Source organism: Panthera pardus, unplaced genomic scaffold, assembly GCF_024362965.1.
Source record: "Panthera pardus isolate Hobbes unplaced genomic scaffold, ASM2436296v1 HiC_scaffold_15, whole genome shotgun sequence".
Lineage (NCBI taxonomy): Eukaryota > Metazoa > Chordata > Mammalia > Carnivora > Felidae > Panthera > Panthera pardus.
The window spans coordinates 3,220,354-3,243,919 of NW_026526710.1; the positions used below are offsets into that span (position 1 = coordinate 3,220,354).

Below are 23,566 nucleotides of genomic sequence, written 5' to 3' on the forward strand. Positions count from 1 at the left end.
AATCACTTGTTTCTTCATTCAGCTTAACCAAGTCTGAGATCTCTTTGGTCTTGACTCTCTTCATTGTTCCTCCCTTTGTGACATTCTTCAACTTGATAGTTATCATAAGTCTCTGATGCTTGTTTATTAAAGGAAATAATGTGTGCAAGTATTTTATTTGTTAACAGATATTTATCTGGCACCCACTGTGTGCCAGCACAGTGCTCGGGGCTAGGAAATGCACAGTGACTGAGTGCGTGCCTCATGGAGTTTTTGGTGTAATAATGGGAAGACTTACTGAGCACGTATGTGAGCGTGTCCGGAAAGGAAAGAACAGCTCTCTGTGGGCGCATCGAAAGGGATGCCAACCTAAAATGGGAATTTGAGGAATGCCTCGCTGTTTGGGGTGGGGCAAGGTGGCAGAGAAGAGGGTGTGTGAAGACTCAGAAAGAGCTTTGAGGAATTGGAGACCGTTGTGTTGGAGGTTAGAGGGAGAGGAGAGTGGTAAGAAGCAAGCAGCAGCTGGGCCCTGGGAGGTGCTATAAACCACCTTTAAGATACTGACTTGATCTCAGTTCTGGGAGGAAGAAGGTATTTAAACATTTTAAATAAGAGACTATAATATTTGCATTACTTTTTTATTTTTTATGTTATTTTTTGAGAGAGAAGGGGCAGGAGGAGAAAGAGATCATCTTAAGCAGGCTCCATGCCCAGCATGGAGCCCAACACGGGTCAATCTTAAAACCGTGAGATCATGACTTGAGCTGAAGTCAGACGCCTAACCGACTGAGCCACCCAGGCACTCACCCCTCCACCCCCCCTTTTTTTTAAAGAGAGGGTGCAAGCATGGGAGAGGGCAGAGGGAGAGAGAATCTTCTTAACCAGGCTCCACTCTCAGCACAGAGCCCTACGCAGGCCTCGATCCCTCTACCCTGGGATCATGACCTGAGCTGAAATCAAGAGTCCCCAGCTTAGCCAGCTGAGCCATCCAGGTGTCCCTACATTTGCATTTTAAGCCATCATAGATAATACTTTGAACAAATGGACTGGAAGCAAACTTAGTGTACTATGGTGATTTGTAGTGTTCCTTCCCTACTTACCCTGAGGTCTGGAGAAAGCAGGCAAGTGGACTTCTCAAGTGAGGAATTTCATTCACTTTGCCCAACTATAAAATTGATGACTCAAATCAGAACAATGAAAATATTTAAGTCATAGTTAAATGTTTAATCTAGGTTAATTCTATTACAGCTTGCTTTTCCTAGGAGCCATTTAAAGTAAAAAACGAGGGGCGTGTGGACGGCTTAGTCGGTTGGGCTCGGGTCATGATCTCACAGTCCATGGGTTTGAGCCCCATGTCAGGCTCTGTGCTGACAGCTCAGAGCCTGGAGCCTGCTTCAGATTCTGTTTCCCCCTCTCTCTCTGCCCCTCCCCTGTTCATGCATGCGTGCTCACTCGCTCTCTCTCGCTCTTGCTCTCCCTCAAAAATAAACATTAAATAAATAAAGAGATAAACATGTATATCAAAAAAATAAACTAAAAAACAATAGTGGTATTTAGGCGATAATTTCTGATCTTATATATAGTTTTTTTAGAAAAGACTTGAATAGCCGGTAGAATTTGCCTCAGTAAATTAGATTTTTTTTCCCCTTCATAGAACTAGTTCATAAAAAGGCCTTTTCTGAGTAATGCTGATTTAACCATCAGTATTTGTTTATTTTTAAATATTTAATTTTTTTTTTAAGTAATCTCTACATACAACGTGGGGCTTGAACTCATGACCCCAAGATCAAGAGTCCTATGCTCCACCCACTGAGCCAGCCAGGTGCCCCCATCTGTATTTATTTTTGACATAGTGATGTAAACATCGTTTAAGTACCATGGATTACATTCCTTTCTAGGTTTTAAGATAAAGGAAGTTTGCGTTCATTTCTAAAATGTGGCAGAGTAATTTCCTTTGACTTTTACTTGCATTCTTGGTGAGCTAGTATTAATTATACATGGAGGATTTTTTTCAGAGTAGAAATCCCTATTGTGGTAGCAGGTTAAAGACCGATGGACTTATGAAGCCAAGAGCTGAATCTGAAAAGTGTCAGAGGTTAAACAAATGGAAGGTATTTCTAACAGTTTATTCTTTTATTACACCACCACAACCTAAGAGACGGGGAAAAAATTTTCAGAGGAGAAAATTGCAGAGCATCCCCTTGGCAAGAGTAAGAATTTTCCACTACCACTTGCCGTTAAGGGCGTTGACATGCTCCATCAGGGAAATATCACTGGGTGCGATCATCAGGAACAGCACTGCCTGCTCCTCACACACAAAACCCTCTGTCTGAAATTCATAGAAGCCAGCGGACAAGGAAAATAATCATGTCTTAATTTGAAAAGTATCAATTGAATCTTCTTTTGCTTCCCTAGAGAGTGTGCGTCCTAATAGATTGAATCCTGTATTGATTATTACAAACAAAAGCATAAAGCAGAGTCACATAGCAGGTTAAAAGAAGTCTTTCGTTAATTGAGGTTCCTTAGGCAAGACTCCTTTTACTTCTAGCTTTAGTTTCCTGACTAAACTGAGGGTTGATCAAGATGATGTGGGGGGTTTTCTAGCTAAGAGGATACTAGAACAAAGCAGGTGTTGAGGAACACCAGTTTGGACTGATGCTTTGTTATGGATTTATGCTTCCTTTCGTTAGAGATAGTTTTTGATGAAAACAATGAAATGTAGAACTTTAAGATGATAAATTTCTCAGGTGTTGGAGGACTTAAGGTCCTCTTGGCCTAGAGCTGGCATACTTGGTACATGAGATGCAGCACACAGTAGGCTGTTCTGAACAAGCCCTTCATGGGATCTGTGACTCCAGTTATTGTGCATGGTGGTGATTGTTTCTTCTTAGGTTTTTTGGGTTTTGTTTCCTTTTGTTTGTTTTTGTTTTTTGTTTTAGTGTTTGGAGAACTTTTTTAAAAAATTTATTTATAACGTTTAATTTTGAGAGAGAGAGGGTGAGTGGAGGAAGGGCAGAGGGAGAGGAGGGCACAGAACTCGAAGCAGGCTCCAGGAGGCTGACGCGGGGCTTGAACCCACGAACTGTGAGATCGTGACCTGAGCTGAAGTCAGACGCTTCCCAGGCACCCTTGGAGAACTTTTGAAAAGGTGGATTCCTGGACCCCAAGCCAAATGCATTAAACCAGACTCTTGAAGAGTAGTTTCTGAGAGTGTATAGTTTATAAAAGGCTCCCAGGTGATCTTTTGTTTTAGCTCCTAAATATTTAATTGCCCCCCAGTTAGAATGCCTGTTATCAGAACCAAGAAAAGTTGAGAAAAGGAGGTCAGTTTTTAAGGGCTTCCCAGGTCATCTGTTCCACTAGCATTTGACATTTGAGTCATTCCTAAATATTTAGCCAACAATTAAATGTATATCCATATAATTTCTGTACAGCAAAGAAATGACCTTCATGTATTTTTTTTAAAATTTTTTTTAACGTTTATTTATTTTTGAGACAGAGAGAGACAGAGCATGAACAGGGGAGGGCAGAGAGAGAGGGAGACACAGAATCTGAAACAGGCTCCAGGCTCTGAGCTGTCAGCACAGAGCCTGACGCAGGGCTCGAACTCACGGACCGTGAGATCATGACCTGAGCCGAAGTCGGACGCTTAACCGACCAAGCCACCCAGGCGCCCCGACCTTCATGTATTTAATATAGACCTTCGGGGGCACCCAGGTGGTTCAGTTAGCATCCAGCTTTGGATCAGGTCATAATCTCACGGTTGGGTGAGTTCAAGAATGTGTGTGTGTGTGTGTGTGTGTATACATGCACACCTGTGTTTGGTTTTTTTGTTGTCGTTTGTTTCAGGAGTAGAATTTAATGATTTATAACTTACATGTAACAAGTATTCATCACAGCAAATACCCTCCTTAATGCCCATCACCCATTTAGCCCATCCCCCCAACCTCTAGCAACCCTGTTTATGCCCCTATGTTCACCTGTTTTGTTTCTTAAATTCCATGTATGAGTGAAATCATAGGATATTTGTCTTTCGCTGACTGATTTATTTCACTTTTAACATAGTACACTCTGCTTCCATCAGAATGAGTATAATTTTTAATGCTGCATATATTTAGTATTGATTCCGGGGCGCCTGGGTGGCTCAGTCGCTTGAGCGGCCGACTTTGGCTCAGGTCATGATCTCACAGCTCATGAGTTTAAGCCCTGCATTGGGCTCTGTGCTGACAGCTCAGAGCTTGGAGCCTGCTCCAGATTTTGTGTTTCCCTCTCTCTCTGCCCCTCCCCCACTCGCATTCTGTCTCCGTCTCTCTCAAAAAAGTATGAACTAGGGCTTATATGTGAAATTGTTGAACTAGAAAAACAGGATTCAACTTTTAACATAAAATGAAGTGTTCTTTTAAATTGCTGGTAGGTATGTATAAATAAATTAATTAATTAATTAATTAATTGCTGGTATATGTTCAGCTGTTATAGAGACCGAAGTGTCAGAGTACTTACAGATTGTGGGGACCTCTATGCCATGTTAGACATTTTTTTGCTCCTGTAGGACCATGACATAAATTGCCTCTGACAGCAGGAAACATTTTTCTTTCTTTCTTCCTTTTTTAATTTATTTTGAGAGAGAAAGAGAGCGGGGAAGGGGGAGACAGGGAAGACAGAATCCCAAGCAGGCTCTGTGCTGCCAGCACAGAGCCTGTTGTGGGGCTTGAACTCACAAACCATGAGACCATGCATGACCTGAGCCAAAATCAAGAATGTCAGACACTTAACTAACTGAGCCACCCAGGTGCCCCAAGAACCATTTTCAAGTAGATTTTCCATTTAGAGTCCTATGCTCATGATTGAACCTTATAATTCTTTTCTTTAAAAAAAAATTTTTTTTAACATTTATTTATTTTTTGAGAGAGAGTGAGCCAGGAAGGGGCAGAGAAAGGGAGTCACAGAATCCAAAGCAGGCTCCGGGCTCTTAGCTGTCAGCACCGAGCCAGATGCAGGGCCCAAACTCACAAACCGCAAGATCATGATCTGAGCCAAAGTCAGACGCTTAACCAACTGAGCCACCCAGGTGCCCCTATTCTTTTCATGTTCAGGATCACATGTGATCGAATTAATTGTGACATTCAGAAATAATACAGTAAAATTTTTATTAAAATTTTTTTTTAATCTTTATTTTTGAGAGAGAGAGAGACAGAGTGTGAGCAGGGGAGGGGCAGGGAGAGAGAGAGACACAGAATCTGAAGCAGTCTCCAGGCTCTGAGCTGTCAGCACAGAGCCCGACGTGGGGTTCGAATTCATAAACCATGAGATCATGACCTGAGCTGAAGTCTGATACTTAACCAACTGAGCCACCCTGGCTCCCCTACTGTAAAAAATTTTAATTGGTTTCAAATTTTTATCTTGATGGAGCACTTGAGCCGTTGTTAGGCCATTGAAGTTTAGTTATATATGGTTACTTATTGTAGCAGGAACAGAATTAAGAGGAAAGGTTCTCATTTATTCAGTTGGGGAATATTGCTGTTTGTTGCATAAGCATTTCCAGCAGGAGTTTCACTTTAACTTAATGTGTCCCTGCAGTCAAATGCAAGGGTGATCCTTGTCTCTTGAGATTATATACTGACAGTCTGTTTCTGTGCCCCTTTGTGACCACATTCCCTAGTTAGGCTACAGGGTGGTTTAATGAACTAGAGGTCAAAAAGCAAACCAACTGTTCCTGAACTTCAAAGCTCTGAAAGGCAGAAAAACCAGAGCTAAGTGGTAGGTGTTTGACAAATAAAATGAGTCTCCTTGGACAGAAAAGCTATTTTGCCAGTTTGTATATAACCAGTGACAATTAAAATTCAGTTTGTAGAGTAAGTATGGAAAATGAACATTTGACTTAAAAATACTATATGTAATGCTAGGGGAGACTATATTTCTTCTAATTTTTAGCTCTCCTTATATCAGACTTCCAAAACTACCATAGTTACCTTTTTTTTTTTTAATTTTTTTAATGTTTATTTATTTTTGAGAGAGAGAGAGAGACAGAGTGTGAGCCGAGGAGGGTCAGAGAGAGAGGGAGACACAGAATCTGAAGCAGGCTCCTAGGCTCTGAGCTGTCAGCACAGAACCCGATGTGGGGCTCGAACCTACAAACCCTGAGATCGTAACCTGAGCCAAAGTCGGACACTTAACTGACTGAGCCACCCAGGCACCCCCCCCTTAGTTACCTTTTAGAAGGTCAGGAAAAGCTGTTGTACACTTAATGTCCAGTTGCTTTGGTACTGATATGTCCTCATTCAACAGTATTTGAACACCCACAGTGTGCTGGACACTATTCTCCAGGCCCATGTGAAACAGTGGCTTTATCTGTTCCTATATCTGCAATGTGGCATTTACTTTATACAAACTAGAGATGTGAGCCCTTTAAAAGAGCTGTTAAAGGAGCTCTTTGGCCTAGTGAAGAAGACTGTGTTGACTTAAAGATCCTCTTGAGGTGAATTTTTTTTTAAATTTTTTTTAATGTTTATTTTTTGAGAGAGAGTGTGAGTGGGGGAGGGGCAGTGAGAGGGGGAGACACAGAATCCAAAGCAGGCACCAGGCTCTGAGCTGTCAGCGCAGAGCCCGAAGCAGGGCTCGAACTCACCAACTGGGAGATCATGATCTGAGAAGTTGGACACCCAACAGACTGAGCCACCCAGGCGCCCCTTGGGGTGAATTTCAAAAGGCTTATTCACTTATTTGATAAATCAAATTTCAAAAGATACCCAAGGGTACAAAGTGAAAAGTCTCCCTCTATCCACCATGCTGGTAACCCCTACGTTAACATTTTGTGACCCTTTCCCAGAGGTATTTCCCTTATGAATGGTAGCTGTCTATAAGTGATGTTTCACACTCATGTTCCCCCCCCCCCTTAATATACAGTATACCTAAGGAGGAAATTTTCACTTTAGCATGAATGGAGTTGTCTTATCTTTCTACTGTTAATAAAAAACTATGCTGTGACTAACTACATTCTGTATGAGCCTATCTGAAGAGTAAATTCCTTATGGTGGAATACGTGGTGTAAAAAAAAGATTGTGTTTTGCAGTTTTGATATATAGTGCCGAATTGCCCTCCAGAGATTTTGTAACAGTTTTTTCTTCATACTCAGCAGCGTATGAAGGTGGGCACAAAGTCTGGAACCAGAGTGGAATTACACACTATAAATGGACTGTTAATATTACGTAGAATGTTCACTGACATTACATGCATTTAATTTGTCCTTGTTAACTGTGTACTAACACAGCATTTCATTGATCTCTGCTCAGGCACTTGCCTCCAAGTGATTTATGACACTGATATTTTTTTTTCCTTATTTAAATGAAAATTTTCAGACATTAGAGTCACCACCCTGTAAGAATCCCTGTTTTTTATACATCCTTGCATACTTGGTACATTTTCTCAACTCTTATTGTTTGTCAATTTGATAGTTTAAAAGTGGTGTCTCGGGGGTGGGAGGGAGGGCAGGGTGGGTGATGGGTATTGAGGAGGGCACCTTTTGGGATGAGCACTGGGTGTTGTATGGAAACCAATTTGACAGTAAATTTCATATATTAAAAAATAAAAAATAAAATAAAAGTGGTGTCTCCTGCTTCCATTTCTCGTTACTCTTACAAGTGAGATTTTTTTTTAGTGTCTTTGAGACGTTTGTTACCTATTCGTGATATCTTAGCTTTTCTGATGGGATAATCTGTTATCTGTCTAGCAAGAGTTTTTCTAACCCTAAGGATAAGTTGATCTTACTTAATTTAACAGATTTTGATATATTTGTGCTATATACAGGCTATGTATTTCCCTTAAAATTTGTTTTATTTGGAGACAGATTTATCTCTATGAAACACGAACATGAATTACAGAGTTGCTTATTTTAACTGCCTTTATTCTCCCCAATTAGTTGGTGACAAAGTTCCTGCTGATATAAGATTAACTTCCATCAAATCTACTACTCTGAGAGTTGACCAGTCCATTCTCACAGGTAAACATTATACATTGGAAAGTCCTTGAATGTGCAGACTCTCTCAGATCCTGTGCTAAGAGTTGACTCTTGCCTCACTGTCCCTTTATCGTACTTCACTTAATCCTCTCCAAGATACTTACTTCTTAAAACTTCATAAATTAGGCTTTTTGTCAATGTATGAGGTTTAAAGGTATTTAAAAACAAACTTGGCTTTCATCTCCTAAGGCCCCTTTAAATTTTGCCAAAAATTAGCTTTCAAAAAAAAAAAAAAAAGTTACAAATTCCTACATTAGCAGAGGCAGTAATCTTTCTTTCTTCCTTCCTTTCTTTCTTTCTTTCTTTCTTTCTTTCTTTCTTTCTTCCTTTCTTTCTTTCTATGCTTATTTTTGAGAAAGAGACAGCATGCAAGCAGGGAAAGGGCAGAGAGAGAGGGAGACACAGAATCCAAAGCAGGCTCTAGGCTCTGAGCTGTCAGCACAGAGCCCGACACGGGGCTCGAACTCACCCCGAGATCATGACCTGAGCCAAAGTCGGACACTTAACCGACTGAGCCACCCAAGCGCCCAGCAAGGGCAGTAATCTTCAGGTTGAAGTGTTGTCTCTCTCTTTTGTGGAAAATGAATTACTTAGTGTTCTTTTTCCAGGCAGGAAAAAAAGGCTCCAGAGCTGTAATTTTTTTCATTGGAGGAATGCTACTCTTGCATCTATCATACTTGGCAATGATCAAATGTAGAATTAACAAAAGCTAGCACCTTCCAAAATGGTGAATGTTTTACTGCCTGAAGTTTGCATGTTTAGATCTGAGATTGTTTGGAACATTTTTCCATTTTTGTTTGATAAAGGTACAGTCTAGGGGGGAGGGTTCATATTAACTGGAAGTAAGGTGGTCAGAAGATTAACTCAGACACAATGCTAACCTGAATTAAATAGAGTATAAAATCCAAAGGTAATCAAGATTTATCTGATTATCAGTTTTGTAAAGCAGCTGAAGTAATGGGAGGTAGTATTGTGAGTAGCCTGAGCTCTGTTTTTTATTGTTTCGTTATGAATAGCTTATTTACTAAAACTCCCATTAGCAGCAATAGCTGAAAGCTGATTAAGCCATAAAATGTTGGGAAACTGATTAGGTTGTGCATATAAAATTTTCATCGTGTGCCCATAGAAATAATTAACTTTTAAAACTTTTCATAGAATCTCTTAAATGTTTTTTGTTAAAATAATCATGTTCCAGTTTTAATAACTGGAGCCATATTTTGCATTACTCAGAGTGACCCCAGTTATTTTCATAAGTGATGTTAAGTAAAGTTGAAACCAAATTCAATGAGACATTGTAAAAGTTGTAAGAAGTCGTCCTTTATATACCATGTGGTGTTTTTAGTGCAACTGCTGATGTTTTTCAGTTTTGTTTTATTGAAATAGAATGGTCTGATCACTCATCACTAATGCAGATATTTCTAAAACTGTGTTTTCATTTCTCATGTCTGACATTATTGAACAGGTTTCCCATTGATGCTCCTCATTACGTAATATAATGTATCTAGTTTTTTAGTGTGTTAAGAATATATGTTCACCTTTTTTTTGGAAGTATTAGTGTGTATGTGCAACTACAACAAATAAATATAAATACATATTCACAGTATTAGAGTATAAAATTGATACCTGAAAACAGACTAGATTTGAATAGTTACTGTGGGAAATAAAGGCAGTTGACTGGGATTTTATTTCAAAATTAAGTTTATTTTGAAATTGTACTAATTTTAATCCTGACATTCTTTGCTCTGAAGTTAGTTTCTAAGTTTTACTAGCTCACCTCCTTTGAGCAGATGGGGTCTTTTATCCTATTTCCTGAGAGTGCTAGCAGTTTAATGAGTGAGGGTCCAGGTTCTACATGTGGATGGCACGGATCTAATGGTTCCTTCTCTCAACCTGCTTAGGTGAGTCTGTGTCTGTCATCAAGCACACTGACCCTGTCCCAGACCCACGGGCCGTCAACCAAGATAAGAAGAACATGCTGTTTTCTGTAAGTACTTTGTCAAATGTAAAGATCAGGTCAAACACCTTTAAATTCTTTATCTGTATACCTAGAAAAGTAGATCTGTGTGAGAAAGGCTTAGCCTATAAAGATGTTTTTAAATGATGTGGATGATATCAGTATGTAGATCACAGGAAAAAGGTGCGTGTTTAGAAAGTAAGCAAATGTGGCAACAATAATAAGAGGTGAGTCTGGGTGAAAAGTAAAACGGGTGTTCATTGTACACCAGTTTTTCTGTTCAATTTTTTTGAAATGAAAAGTTGAGAAATTGATAGGCTTTGCTTGTTTGGCATTTAAAATACTTCAAATGGTAGGTATTTGTATACGGGTTAGTATGGGAGCCTGGCCACTCCTAGTAAGTCAAGTGCTATAGGATTACAGTGAAAATCATGAAGTTGTATCACACCAGCACGGGGAAGTAAAGTGGGGTGGGAAGAGAGTGCTCCTACTTGATTTCATGATTTCTGAATGCCAGTGCTTGAGTGGAGGTCCTCAAGGTAGCTCACGGTGCTGGTGGCCCTGCTTGTTATAGGTGATCACAGTGGGGGCAGGGAGGTTGAGCTATTGGAGCCAGCTGTGGAGAATGCTTAGGGTTGAGGGCCGGACGGAGTTTGAAGAGTCAGGAACGCAGAGGGGTTAGAGCCCTGTTCCAGCCCAAAGCCAGTCTGCAAGCCAGGCTCAATATTATGAATAGAGTTTCCAGGGGCGGGTGGTCAGGGTGGAGCTTCCCTGGGCAAGTAGGAACTGCATGAAATGAGAAACAAGAAGAGCCAGACCATGCTGCCTGCATTGTCCAGGTTGGATGGCTAGTTCTCGGAGTAGCAGCAGCCACTGGAAGGCCCAGCAGAATATGAGAGTGTCTGGGTGCTCTAATAAATACCCACAGACTAGTAAACTGTTCTGAGTTCACTAGTCGGTGTTTAAGTCGGGTGCAGTGCTACTCTTCTAATCAGTTTCCTCTACTTCTGTTGTAGGGAACAAACATTGCTGCTGGCAAAGCCATGGGAGTGGTGGTGGCGACTGGAGTTAACACAGAAATCGGCAAGATCCGGGATGAGATGGTGGCAACAGAACAGGAGAGAACACCCCTCCAGCAGAAACTAGACGAGTTTGGGGAGCAGCTTTCCAAAGTCATATCCCTTATTTGCATTGCAGTCTGGATCATAAACATTGGGCACTTCAATGACCCAGTTCACGGAGGCTCCTGGATCAGGGGTGCTATTTACTACTTTAAAATTGCGGTGGCCCTGGCTGTGGCGGCCATTCCTGAAGGTCTGCCTGCTGTCATCACCACCTGCCTGGCTCTTGGAACTCGCAGAATGGCAAAGAAAAATGCCATTGTTCGAAGTCTCCCTTCTGTGGAAACCCTTGGTTGTACTTCTGTTATCTGCTCAGACAAGACTGGTACGCTTACGACGAACCAGATGTCAGTGTGCAGGGTAAGTGGGAGTGATTTAAGACTCTTTGCTGCTAGTGGTTATTGATTCATCCTAAGAATATGCCCTCATGTCATCAAAACCTTGGATTTGTAATTTGAGGCCTTTTAAAGTACTTTAAACAAATAGGGTTGTGTGTATAGCCTTAACCCAAGGTAATCTGATGCCTCAAAGGAATTTAGTCCTCTAATTCCTAAAACTAATTCATGAAATAAGGGTATCTGCATGGTTAACGTATTTACACTGGGGAAGGTAACTATAGACGGGCTGTAAATGTGTTAGGTGACTGCTCCATCACTGAGTGCATGTATGTTACTGAAACAGCCTTAAGAGAATTCTGTAAAGCGGCTAGTTCCCTACCTACCAGCCTAGCTAAACTTCTAACTTGTGTTTTCATAACACAGTGGATGAGACATGCTTTCTTGAAAGGCACAAATAATTGCTTTGTCCTATGTTCATCCTTCTTTCTTAGGTTGTCTTGACCATCACTTGGGGGATAAAATAAGAAACTGTTTAAACTTGCCCTTAGAAAAGTAATAACTACAGAAATACTGATACAGCTGTATTAAGTTCTTTCCCTAGGTTTTATTTGAACAACTTTATACAAGTGAAAGTATAATTTTCCCAAAGGTACACAATTTGTAAAATACTGAGTGGACACCAAAGATCCTGTTTGGCTTGTTAAATATTGAGAGAATCAGTAAAATGGTAAAACTGATTACAAAGAGCATTTGAGGAAGTACTCAGTATTAGAATAGAATTGCTATATGTTAGATTACAAAAACTGGTTAATATCCTATAGGGCACCGGCGCCTGGATGGCTCAGTTGGTTAAGTGACCTGCCACTCTTGATTTCGGCTCAGGTCATGATCTCACGGTTTGTGGGTTTGAGCCCCGCGTCCAGCTCTGCACTGATAGTGCGGAGCCTGTTTGGGATTCTCCCTCTCCCTCTCTGCTCTTCTCCCATGCTTTAACTCTCTCAAAATAAACAAATAAATAAACTTTTTAAAAAAGTAGTCACTAGGGCAGTGAAACTACAGTTTGTCTTTCCTGTAGGAGTATCCACAACTTCCTGTAAGTAACGAGCTCTAAATAAATAAATAGCACAGTGGAACAGTGTTTTATATTTCTAGAATACTAATCTTTGAGCCTGTAAAGTAATGCTTCTGAATGACATTGAAGGGACTGTGGATATCCTGTTGGCCTTATTTCCAGGTTTTGGATAATATTTTTTCATATTAGAAATCATTTTTCTTCTAATACAATTAAACCCTTGGAATTTTTATCTTGCCAAATTGAAACTCATGATGATTTTTAGATACACAACCCCCCCCCCCCAATCTTTGTGTAGTCAGACCCCAATTTAGAATGAATGGACAGGTGTTTTGTCTCTTATGTGGTAATAAGCAGGGTTTGACTCAGCTACCTAGGTTTACCTAGGTTTTCATTCCTTGGAACCAGAAAAGGTGTAAATTGGCTAATAGCTAGTTGCCAACTAATTTCAAACTGTGGGAGCAAATCAGATTTCAAACTAAGAATAAAACAGAGTCTGTAATAAAAGATTTTTGTTTTTATATTTTCTCTTAGCTGGTGTAAGATGTTTTCTTCCATTAAACAGCGTAGCCTGCCTCTTTGTTCTGTTGTACCTCTGTGACAGAAAGCTGATGCTAATCTGTATTCTATGGGAGGTTTCTTGCAGCAGGTTGCATAACTGCCCTTGACTTAGAAATACTTTCATCATGCAGTTCCTAAATGGTTTACTTGTAATCTACCATGCCCACTTGCATTCAGATTTACTTAACGTAAACTAAAATTCTGAATATTTTAGAATATTTTGGACCGTGGTATAAACTGAAAGTTTCACTTTTTTAAACTGTATCATTAAAGAAATGACATGGTGTGTGGTAATAATGTCAACTTATGATGTTGCTTAGTGTACTTAGTTTTTCACATTGTGACTTTATGAATCCTGGTAATCCTGCTCAAGAAGTTTAAAAACTCAGGCCCTGAGAAGTTAAGTGATATGTCTGGGGGGTCACACAGCTTCTAATAAAAGGGTAAAAAAAGGGTAAAGTTGGGTTTTTTATAGGAGAGATGGGTAGTTAAACCTAGTCCTCTGTCTTCCACTTAATAATTATATAACCTTGAGCACTTGTTTAACCTCTCTGGTCCTTTGTTCCTCTTCTGTAAAATGTCAAACATATTTGGAAGGAGCCATTTGACAAGCTTCCTTTTTTTAGTTGTTGTATCTGTTAGAAAAAAATGTAGGCGTCACTGATACTGCTGCATGTGATCTTGGACATGAATCTTTTCCTCATTTAACACTGGTTGCGCATGTTTGAATTAGAACCTTTTTTATCAGGAGTCATCACAGTTTTAAATCCTCTTATATAATTTCATTAAAAAAAAAAAAAAAGACATATGTGTTGTTCGTGGCTCTAGTTCCGTTCCAGGGTTAATTTATATCTAAGTAGCTTTTGAAATGAAGCTTTTTGGGCGCCTGGCTGGCTCAGTCAGTAGAGCATGTGACTCTTGATCTTGGGGTTGTGAGTTCGAACCCCGTGTAGGGTGTAGAGTTTAAAAAAAAAAAGAGAGATGTGGGGCACCTGGGTGGCTCAGTCGGTTAAGCATTCCAACTTCAGCTCAGGTTATGATCTCACAGTTCATGAGTTCAAGCCCCGCATTGGGCACTGCGCTAACAGTGCAGAACCTGCTTGAGATTCTTTCTCCTGTCTGTGCCCCTACCCTGCTTGCATGCTCTCTCTCTCAAAATAAACAAACTTTAAAAAAATATATTAAAAAAAAAAAAGATAAAACTTTCAGAACTTAAAAGTTTGTCCTATATAACAAGCAAAAATCTTGTGAGGCAAAAATAAGTTATTTTAATTTTTTTTTTTTTTTTTTGATGTTTATTTTTGAGAGACAGTGCTAGTGAGGGAAAGGCAGAGAGAGAAGGAGACACAGAATCCGAAGCAGGCTCCAGGCTCCGAGCTGTCAGCACAGAGCCCGATTCAGGGCTTGAACCCATGAACCGTGACATCATGACCTGAACCGAAGTTGGATGCTTAGCCAACTGAGCCACCCAGGCGCCCCTAAAAAAAAGTTACTTTAAAATAAGCATGAGCTGATTTTGTTACTGAACATGAGTTGAGATTCTCTGAAAAGATACCTTAAAGCACTACGTGGCTCTTTTTAAACTTGAGTTTAGTAGTTTTAAATTATTGTAAATGGTTTGATTATATATTTAAAATTTTTTTAATGTTTATTATTTTTGAGAGAGAGACAGAGTAAAAGCAGGGGAGGGACAGAGAGAGGGGGAGACACAGAGAATCTGGAGCAGGCTCTAGGCTCTGAGTTGTTAACACAGAGCCTAGTGCAGGGCTTGAACTCACGAACCGAGAGATCATGCCCTGAGCTGAAGTCAGACACTTAACTGGCTGAGCCACCTAGGCACCCCGTTTTCTTCTGACTCTCTCTCCTCTCTCACTCTCTCCTTCCTTCTTTCCTTCCTTCCTTCCTTCCTTCCTTCCTTCCTTCCTCTTTCTTTTTTAATTTTTTATTTGTTTTGAGAGAGCGCGCATAAGGGGAGGGGTGGGGGGGGGGCACGGGAGAAAATCACAAGCAGGCTCCAAGTTGTTAGTGCAGAGCCTGGCTATAGGGCTTGATCCCACAAATGGCAAGATCATGACCTAAGCTGAAATCAAGTCAGACAACCAACTGAGCTACCCGGCCGCCCCTGGTCATGGTCTTAATTGTTCATATTTCAGAGGCATTTTGGCACCATAAAGTATAGTTGAAGTAGCACTTTGTGTTTTTGTTCTGTGTTTTATGAGAAGGTGTTATAGTTTCAATTTGCATGAAAACACAAGTCTAAATCTGAGTCTTCCAAACTGGGCTTCTAAATCATGATTGAAAAGCAAACCGAGGGGGGCTGGGGGAACCTGATCTTTAAGAAACTAGCTCATGTCACTGTAAAATTAAGAATCCTTTCCTAAGCATGCTTCTGTCTGTGTTGCCTTGGTGATGTCAGTTCAGTCAGTTCTGCAGGCTCCTTACTGTGCACATGGAGTTATGCAGCTTCATAGAAAATGAGCTATTGCCACAATAAAAATAAGTGGGAAGGAGGAGAGAAGTGATTTGTCTTATTTTACTCAGGGAATGTTTATGCAGCTCTGAAATGTGAGTTTATTCTTCCCAGGCTTTTACTATTAGCTCCCAGGCATGACTACCTAATATTACTTTCTCAGCCAGCCGTTTGAAATTGGGAATTCGGAGTCCTCTGAAGACTACTGCTGTGTCTTTGGAATTGAGTGACCTAGAGTCCTCATAACTTAGATTTCATGTGGGTTGTCTTCTGTGTCTTTGGTGCCCCTGTTGTTTATTTATTCAGCACCTCTGTGATACTGTTTTTCAGACTCTTGGATGGATGGGGGAGGCAATCCTAAATAGCATCTAGTTGGAATAAGGAAAAATCTGATGCTGAGGTTCAGTTCATAAGTTTCATTAAAATTGTTTTCTTCCATGAGAAATGCTTTTTGTCTTAGCAGAGATTATTTTTTTCTGGCACATTTTAAACACTTGACGCTTTTTTTTCTGTAGATGTTCATTCTGGACAAGGTTGAGGGGGATACTTGTTCCCTTAATGAGTTTACCATAACTGGGTCAACATATGCACCTATTGGAGAAGTGTGAGTAAACCCACCTTATCATTTAAAGGATCCGTTGTAGCAGTTTGGTACTTGTATAGATTTAAGAGAAAACAGGTTATAAGTCAGTGACTTTTTTCATTTTTATTTAGCTCTGCTTTAGAGCCTAATTTTTCAGCTGGTTTGTTCTGTATTGATACCTGTGGTGGAAGAATTTCATTAATTAAGAACTTCTGGTCTTTACTGGTTGATTCCTAATATCAAAGACACATTCTGTTGTCTCCAGCATCAGATTTCTAAGAACCATCACTCAGATTCTTTTGAATACTTGCCTGGCTGTTGCCCACAAAATTATATTACAAATTAAATAAAAATCAATAGAGATGACCACATTATGCTCTAAAAGTGTTTTTCTTCTTTTGATAGGCATAAAGATGATAAACCAGTGAAATGTCATCAATATGATGGTCTTGTGGAATTGGCAACAATTTGTGCTCTTTGTAATGATTCTGCATTGGATTACAATGAGGTAAGGCTCCTCATAAATGAGAAAGTAGACCTGGCTATTCTAGCTCAAAGGTGGGGTGGGTGGAATGAAAATCCAGCCTTCCTTCCTCTGGAAAGTAACGGTTTCTGATTTTATTTCCTCTTTCCATTTTATCCGAGTCAGCATGACCTACTCAAAGAAAGCCGAGAGCCTTTCATATATCCTCTGAGTGTTGCAGTCACTTTTAAACTAAGAGGATGTATGCGATGTTCCCTTTGGCTTGTAGTGTGGCTACCAAAAGTGAAGAAAACCTAGGAGAGGAAAGGTTTTCCTGAAAGTAGAGGGTATTAATCTTGTTTTTTAAGATGGGTAGTATTATATCCTTGAGGATGAGCTGAGGCTTAGAGGGCTGTTTTGATGATGATGATGATGATGATGATGATGATGATGATGATGATAAAATAATGTAAAATTTAAACAGTAGACCTTTTTTTCCTCCCTTTTTACTTACAGATTAACCCACTGGTTTCTAAAAGACAAGCCAGTCTCCATCAGAACCTGAATGTGAACCCTATAGAATGATAAATAATGACATGCAATTTCACATACTATTTGAAAGTTGTTTGAATTAATACTATGACTATTGGCTTCTCATGGTTAAAGGAAATAAAAAATATCGTTATTAGAATAAGATAAAATGTGCTTTGAGTGTATTTTTGTCTGCCTCATTTGCTCCAGAGTAGGATAAAAACAGCCCCGACAATAATGGTGCAACGAAAGACAAGCTCTCCTCTGATGGGAAGTCTTTATTGATGAAAAACTTATTCACTGCTTTTTCACTTTATGCTTTTAACCAATACAGGCGAAGGGCGTGTATGAAAAAGTTGGGGAAGCTACAGAGACTGCTCTCACTTGCCTAGTAGAGAAGATGAATGTATTTGATACCGAATTGAAGGGTCTTTCTAAAATAGAAAGAGCAAATGCCTGCAACTCGGTCAGTATTGAAGCGTGGGGTGTTGTGTGCACTGCCTTTCGTTCCCCGTCCTCTTGGACAGCTAGGTAGATTCATACCTTCTCCTCAAACTGGCGGCATCTCCTTCTCTCATTTGCTCTCTGGTACAATGATCTGGCTACCTGTCTGACCAAGAAAATAGAAGCAATCACTAGATAATTTCCATACGCAGCTGTCTGCACCTGTAAGCTCTACCTCCTCTCCCGTGGCACCATGAGCAATCTGTCATCCTTGCTCCTGTCAGAACCCCCCTGCCCTTTGTGCCATGAGTCCCGACTTCTCTCTCCTGCACTATCCATTTTCCATCTCTGGTAGATCCTCATCGGCACAGGACAGAGTAGTATGTTTTTTATCTTAAAACTTTCTTTTTTTTGTTTCCCCCTTTAGCACTCTGCTTCTTTTCTTTTCTAGTAAAATTTCTCAAAGTAGCTGTTTTAATGTATTCTCTTGTTTCACTTTTCTGATTTTCTCCAGTGCACTCCAGTCAAGTTCTTTTTTTTTTTTTTTTTTTTTTTTTTTTTTTTTTTTAAAGTTTATTTTGTGAGAGAGAGCGTGCATGTGCAATCTGAGGAGGGGAGAGAGGGAGAGAGTATCCCAAGCAGGCTCTACAATGCCAAAGCAGAGCCCGATGCAGGGCTTAAACTCACAAACCGTGAGATCATGACCTGAGCCGAAGTCAGACACTTGACTGAGCCACCCAGATGCCCCTCCGGTCAAGTTTTTTAAGCATTTTGGTGAGCACACCAGTGTCAGGCTGTGAAAGGGTCCATCTAGTCCAGTCTGGCATTCACAGGGAAACTGAGGCCTGCAGTGATGAGCATAGTTTTCACAGGGTGAGGCAGAACTGGACTCCTTCTCTAGCACCCTCTCTTTGCATCCTTTTATCTCCTTTATATTATCAAGAAAACAAAGCTCACACCAGAATTAAGGCCCTCCCCGCTGTGACATGATCCACACTCCACCATTAGCAATCTCATAGTCACAAGGGTCCTGGGCACAGAGACTGAGGGTTAGAACTGTTTGATTCTAGACCTGTAACCACTCGATAAAGGGAAACAAGTAGTATGGAGCTTACAAGCAGTGTATTAACTGTCATTTTGACGGGACGTAAGGGCAAGGCTGTCTGTTCTCTTGTCTGCAGACTAAGCCATTTCTTGATCCATGGCTGCCTCATTTTTTTGTCAGCAGCTGAGCGAGGAGATCAGTAATGACTGTCATGGGGGCTCCTTCACCGAAAATTTCCAGATCCGAACTCATGCCAGTCTCTGGCCCGTAGAAAGCAGAAACCTGTTGTAGTTCAGAGAGGAAGTGGGCAGAACCCAGCTTTTTAAGGCCTAGTGGACTATCCTGATGCTGTTAGAAATGGCTGTATTCTTCTCTCCACCCAGAATGTATCTGGTGCCTAGATCTACACCTAAGAGTCACTACACATTCCTTCAGTCTTTATAGAGCATTTGGTGAAAATGCTAAACACTAAAACTAAACACGTAAATACATACGAGTCAAATAATGCAGAATTCAGTGATGGTCTTTTTTCTGCTTGAGGCAGCTCTGGCTGAGAGGATGACCATAGTCCACCCAGCCTGGCAGAGAACCCACAGATGTCTGTCCACTCATCACTGCCCACATTGGATGCTGAGGTTCTTGAGGATTTCTGCACTTACTAGCTTTATATCTGAGTGGGGGATGGGGGAGGATCAGTGTAATTCACATAATTGAATAAAGACAGAAAACCGTAAGATCATTTAAGTAGATGTAGAAAGGGCATCTGGTAAAATTTGTGTTCATGATAAAAACTCCACAAACCTGGGCACCTAGGTGGCTCAGTCGGTTAAGCTTCCAACTCTTGATTTCAGCTCAGGTCATGATCTTAGTTTGTGAGATAGAGCGTGGAGCCTGCTTGTGGTGGTTCTCTCCCCATCCCTTGCTGACTTGCTCACTCTCTCAAAATAAACTACAAAAACAAAACAAAAACAATTCAGCAAACCTGTCTTCAAGTTGAAGGTATATTTACACAGAGTCTGTACTAATGTCATACTTAGTAGCTACAAAAAATTTTCTGCTCTCAATGTTTCTATTCAGTATTGTCCCAGCAGCCCCAGTCAATCCAATAAGACAAGAAAAAGAAATCAAAGGTATAAAAATTAGAAAGGCTAGTGTAGGGCACCTGGGTGGGTCAATGGGTTAAGCATCCAACTTTGGCTCAGGTCATGATCTCACAGTTCGTGGGTTTGAGCCCTGCGTCGGGCTCTGTGCTGACAGCTAAGCCTGGAACCTGCTTCAAATTCTGTGTCTCCCTCTTTCTCTGCCCCTCCCCTACTCATGCTCTCTCTCAAAAATAAACATTAAAAAATTTTTTTTTACTGTTAAAAAGGTACAGTGTATGTTGTAGATAACATGGTTGTGTACACAACGCAACAGTGTCTGAATCCAAAGGGTCATTTTCAGTCCTCATTTACCTGAGCTGTTGGTCTCTCCCTCTGTGAAACATTCCTTCACTTGTTCTCCTCCCTCCCATCCCTCTGCCAACTCCTTGGCTGGATCTTACACATATGACCGGGGGTGGGGAGGCCCCAGAGCCCAGTCCTCAACCTTTTCTGTCTTCAGTTACTTCCATGAGCTCTTCCATGAGCTTCAGTTACTTCCATGAGGTCAGTGTGCTGGTGTCTAATGTGCAGGCTCCCTAAAGCTATTTAGAATAAAGAGAACAATGGCTTTTCAGGTGCTTAGTAGCCACATAGGACAGCTACATGAACAGCTCCCATAGAACATTTCCATCACAGTAGACACTTCAGTGGGGCAGCAGTGCTGTGGACCAACCATTCCTGCCCACGGTTGCCATCATCTCTCTTAGATTATTTGTACTAAATGGTGCTCCTTGTCCCCCTTCAACTGCGAGAACCTGAAACCCTCCATCATCTTCCCATTTTCACTTGCTATAAAAGCTAGTTGCCTTAAAGTGACTTTCAAAGTCCTACAACCTGCTTCTGTCCTCCCACACCTACCCCCCCCCCCCCCCCCCCCCCCCCCCCCGCCATTACACTTCTCTTTTTCTTGCGACTCTTCCAGCTATATGGCCCGGAGGCTCCTTGAACATGCCAGGTCATGCCAACCTGCACTTCGGCACTCTCAGCTCACACATCCTTCACATTTTTACTCAAACTCTGCCTTCTTCTGACTACATTATGTAAAATTGCAACCTATACATACACAAATTTTCTATCTCCCTTCCTCGCCTTATCTAAACATTTTTTCCTCCATAGCATTTACTATATGTGCATTTACCTTCTAGCATGTCTTTCCCAAATGAGAGGGCAAGTTTAAACTTCATGAGGGTGAGAACTTGTTCGCTGTCCATGGCTAAACCCCGGCACCTGTCACAGAATAGGCGCTTAGTGAACATTTGTTGACCAAGTAAAAAATATTCAGAAATTGTTACCCAGTAGTATTCCATGCGTGTTCTCTTTTCAGGTCATAAAGCAGTTAATGAAAAAAGAATTTACTCTCGAGTTTTCACGCGATAGAAAATCAATGTCAGTTTATTGTACACCAAACAAACCAAGCCGGACATCGATGAGCAAAATGTTTGTGAAGGCAAGTACAGCAGATTGCAGTTGAGATGTTCTTTCCAGGATTAGGATCCTGGGTGAGCCCAGTAAGTACAGTTCCTGATCTAAATCTGTAACATTTCCAGGGCGCTCCCGAAGGTGTCATTGACAGGTGCACCCACATTCGGGTTGGAAGTACCAAAGTCCCTATGACCCCTGGAGTCAAACAGAAGGTCATGTCTGTCATCAGGGAATGGGGTAGTGGCAGCGACACACTGCGGTGCCTGGCTCTGGCCACTCATGACAACCCACTGAGAAGAGAAGAAATGAACCTTGAGGACTCTGCCAACTTTATCAAATATGAGGTTAGCTAACAAAATGCTCCTTCCCCCACACCCTGCACACTCATTGTGTTCAAACAGCGCTCCTTCAGTAAAAGGTCAAATGAGTCTTGCTTTTGCCAAGAAAGAGGTGTGGTTATTTGTTTTTCTGCAGGCCAAATGCCCCACCATTCTAATTCAGCGTGCTGCTTCCAGCATGCCTAGTTAACAGTTTAATACAGGTCTGTTGCTTTCGAGGTAGGAAAGTCCAGACTTGAGCTAAAGAAACTTGTAAAAATGATTTTGCAACTCTTAAGTAAATTAAGATGTTTTAAAAATAGGGAATATTTTTTTTAAACATTCGTTAGTTACTGAAGGTCAAAATATCCAAGTTGAGAGATTTCTTCTACTCCTCTGCTCATAGTAGAACTCTTTAATTCTGGGTGTGTGACTTCCTGAAGCACTGACCGAGAGGAATTAGGAAGAACTGGTCCTCTGGGCCATAAGAGTGGCCAGTATCAAAATGCTCTTACTCCTTAGTATGGTTTTTTCTTCCTTTCAGGATATTATCATCCTGAAAGTTAAAGGATGATTTGGTTCAAGAAGGTAGTGATGTTTTTTATTCCTTTCTGGTTCATTGGAAGAAATACTATTCCTCATTGGATTTATATCTGTGTGAATGTTAATCTTAGATAAGAGTCACAGCTACAGAATTTACCATAGGAAAATGGGAGAGGCCTTTGCTCTTTATGTATAACTGGTCCTTGTTTTACATTAGGGGAGAAACTAGAACTTCCTGTTTTAACGTAAGATGATTCTTTTGCTGTAGACTAATCTGACTTTCGTTGGCTGTGTGGGCATGCTGGACCCTCCAAGAATTGAAGTGGCCTCTTCTGTGAAGCTTTGCCGGCAAGCAGGCATCCGGGTGATCATGATCACAGGGGACAACAAAGGCACTGCTGTGGCCATCTGTCGCCGCATTGGCATCTTCGGGCAGGACGAGGATGTGACGTCAAAGGCTTTTACGGGTCGGGAGTTTGATGAGCTCAGTCCTTCAGCCCAAAGAGATGCCTGCTTGAATGCCCGCTGTTTTGCTCGAGTTGAGCCTTCCCACAAGTCAAAAATTGTAGAGTTTCTTCAGTCTTTTGATGAGATTACAGCTATGGTGAGTACCTTTGGACTCATGCTACACAGATACAGCAAGTTGTAATTTTGACTGTTAAATTTTTAGTAACAGCTCCCAAATTCGGAATATCTTGATTTTTGTCATGATCAGAGCTGTTTCTCTAGGGTTCTGTTAACCAGTAGTTGGCATGCTGTGTATTATTACCTTCAGGGAAGATTCTAGACTAGTTTACGATGTTGAAGTATGCCTTCTGAATCAGTCACAGGGAAATATATGTGGTGATATCTAGTCTTTGACTTGGTTAAAGTATACATGTTCTCTCAAGTTTTCTAAAAATTGATTCAGGACTGAACTCCTCTGTTTTCTATTCCCAATCTTTGGATAACCCTACCTGAAATTAGATGTACTGTTGAAGCATTAAGAACTGCTTATTGGTGAGGCATTTCCGGGATTCTTCCCTTTGTGTGATTCTTCACCCAGACAAGTTCACGTTGTGGAGTGTTTGCTTTCGTCTGTGAAACTTTTTTAAAAGGTGTTATTTGAAAGAATATATTAACAGGTGTTCTTCCTTCTCTCAAAGGGAACCACTTTTCTGAATTGAATGTTGGGTGTTCAGTAAAAGTTTTAAAAAAAAAGGGAGTGATAGCTTTGTATCTGTAGACGATATTTAGTATTTTTCTGATCTTTGTAAATGGCATGTTCTAGTTTCCTAGAATAGTGTACCTATTGTACTTGAGATTTGTCTGTGTGACACATGTGCTTCATCTTTACTGCCGCGTGGGTGGTTTTGTGTTTTGTTTGGTAAAAAAATAATACAGAAGAATTTGAAGTCCCCTTTGTGCCACTTCCCTCCGAAGTCTCTTCGGTAAGCTCATTCACCAGTTGTACGTTTCCCAGGTGAAGTGCATTTTGTGACACCAATTTGTAAAACTGAAAATTCTCTAACTGTGCCCAGAAGCCCAAGGCTCCATTCATTGCCCTTGCTTCAGGACAGTGAAGCCT

General features: G+C 40.8%; 1 protein-coding gene and 1 long non-coding RNA gene across 3 annotated transcripts in view; one reads left to right on the forward strand and one right to left on the reverse strand.

The window, feature by feature from the left end:
• ATP2A2 (ATPase sarcoplasmic/endoplasmic reticulum Ca2+ transporting 2) overlaps positions 1-23,566 on the forward strand; it is a 58,133-nt gene that overhangs the window by 26,029 nt on the left and 8,538 nt on the right. For both annotated transcript variants that reach the window (XR_002085266.2, XM_019467494.2), the window contains exons 6-14: positions 7,895-7,975; positions 9,892-9,977; positions 10,964-11,428; positions 16,025-16,113; positions 16,498-16,600; positions 17,421-17,552; positions 21,042-21,164; positions 21,265-21,483; positions 22,268-22,603. Coding sequence is in view for 1 of the 2 variants with exons in the window: in XM_019467494.2 (XP_019323039.1) it covers positions 7,895-7,975; positions 9,892-9,977; positions 10,964-11,428; positions 16,025-16,113; positions 16,498-16,600; positions 17,421-17,552; positions 21,042-21,164; positions 21,265-21,483; positions 22,268-22,603 (1,634 nt within the window). In the remaining variant the exon portion in view is untranslated. The remainder of the gene's footprint in view (positions 1-7,894; positions 7,976-9,891; positions 9,978-10,963; positions 11,429-16,024; positions 16,114-16,497; positions 16,601-17,420; positions 17,553-21,041; positions 21,165-21,264; positions 21,484-22,267; positions 22,604-23,566) is intronic.
• Positions 17,350-20,186, reverse strand: LOC128776992 (uncharacterized). Its single transcript, XR_008422112.1, has 2 exons — positions 19,070-20,186; positions 17,350-17,692 (listed from the first exon to the last, which is right to left on the reverse strand). It is a non-coding gene; the product is annotated as an uncharacterized LOC128776992 (long non-coding RNA).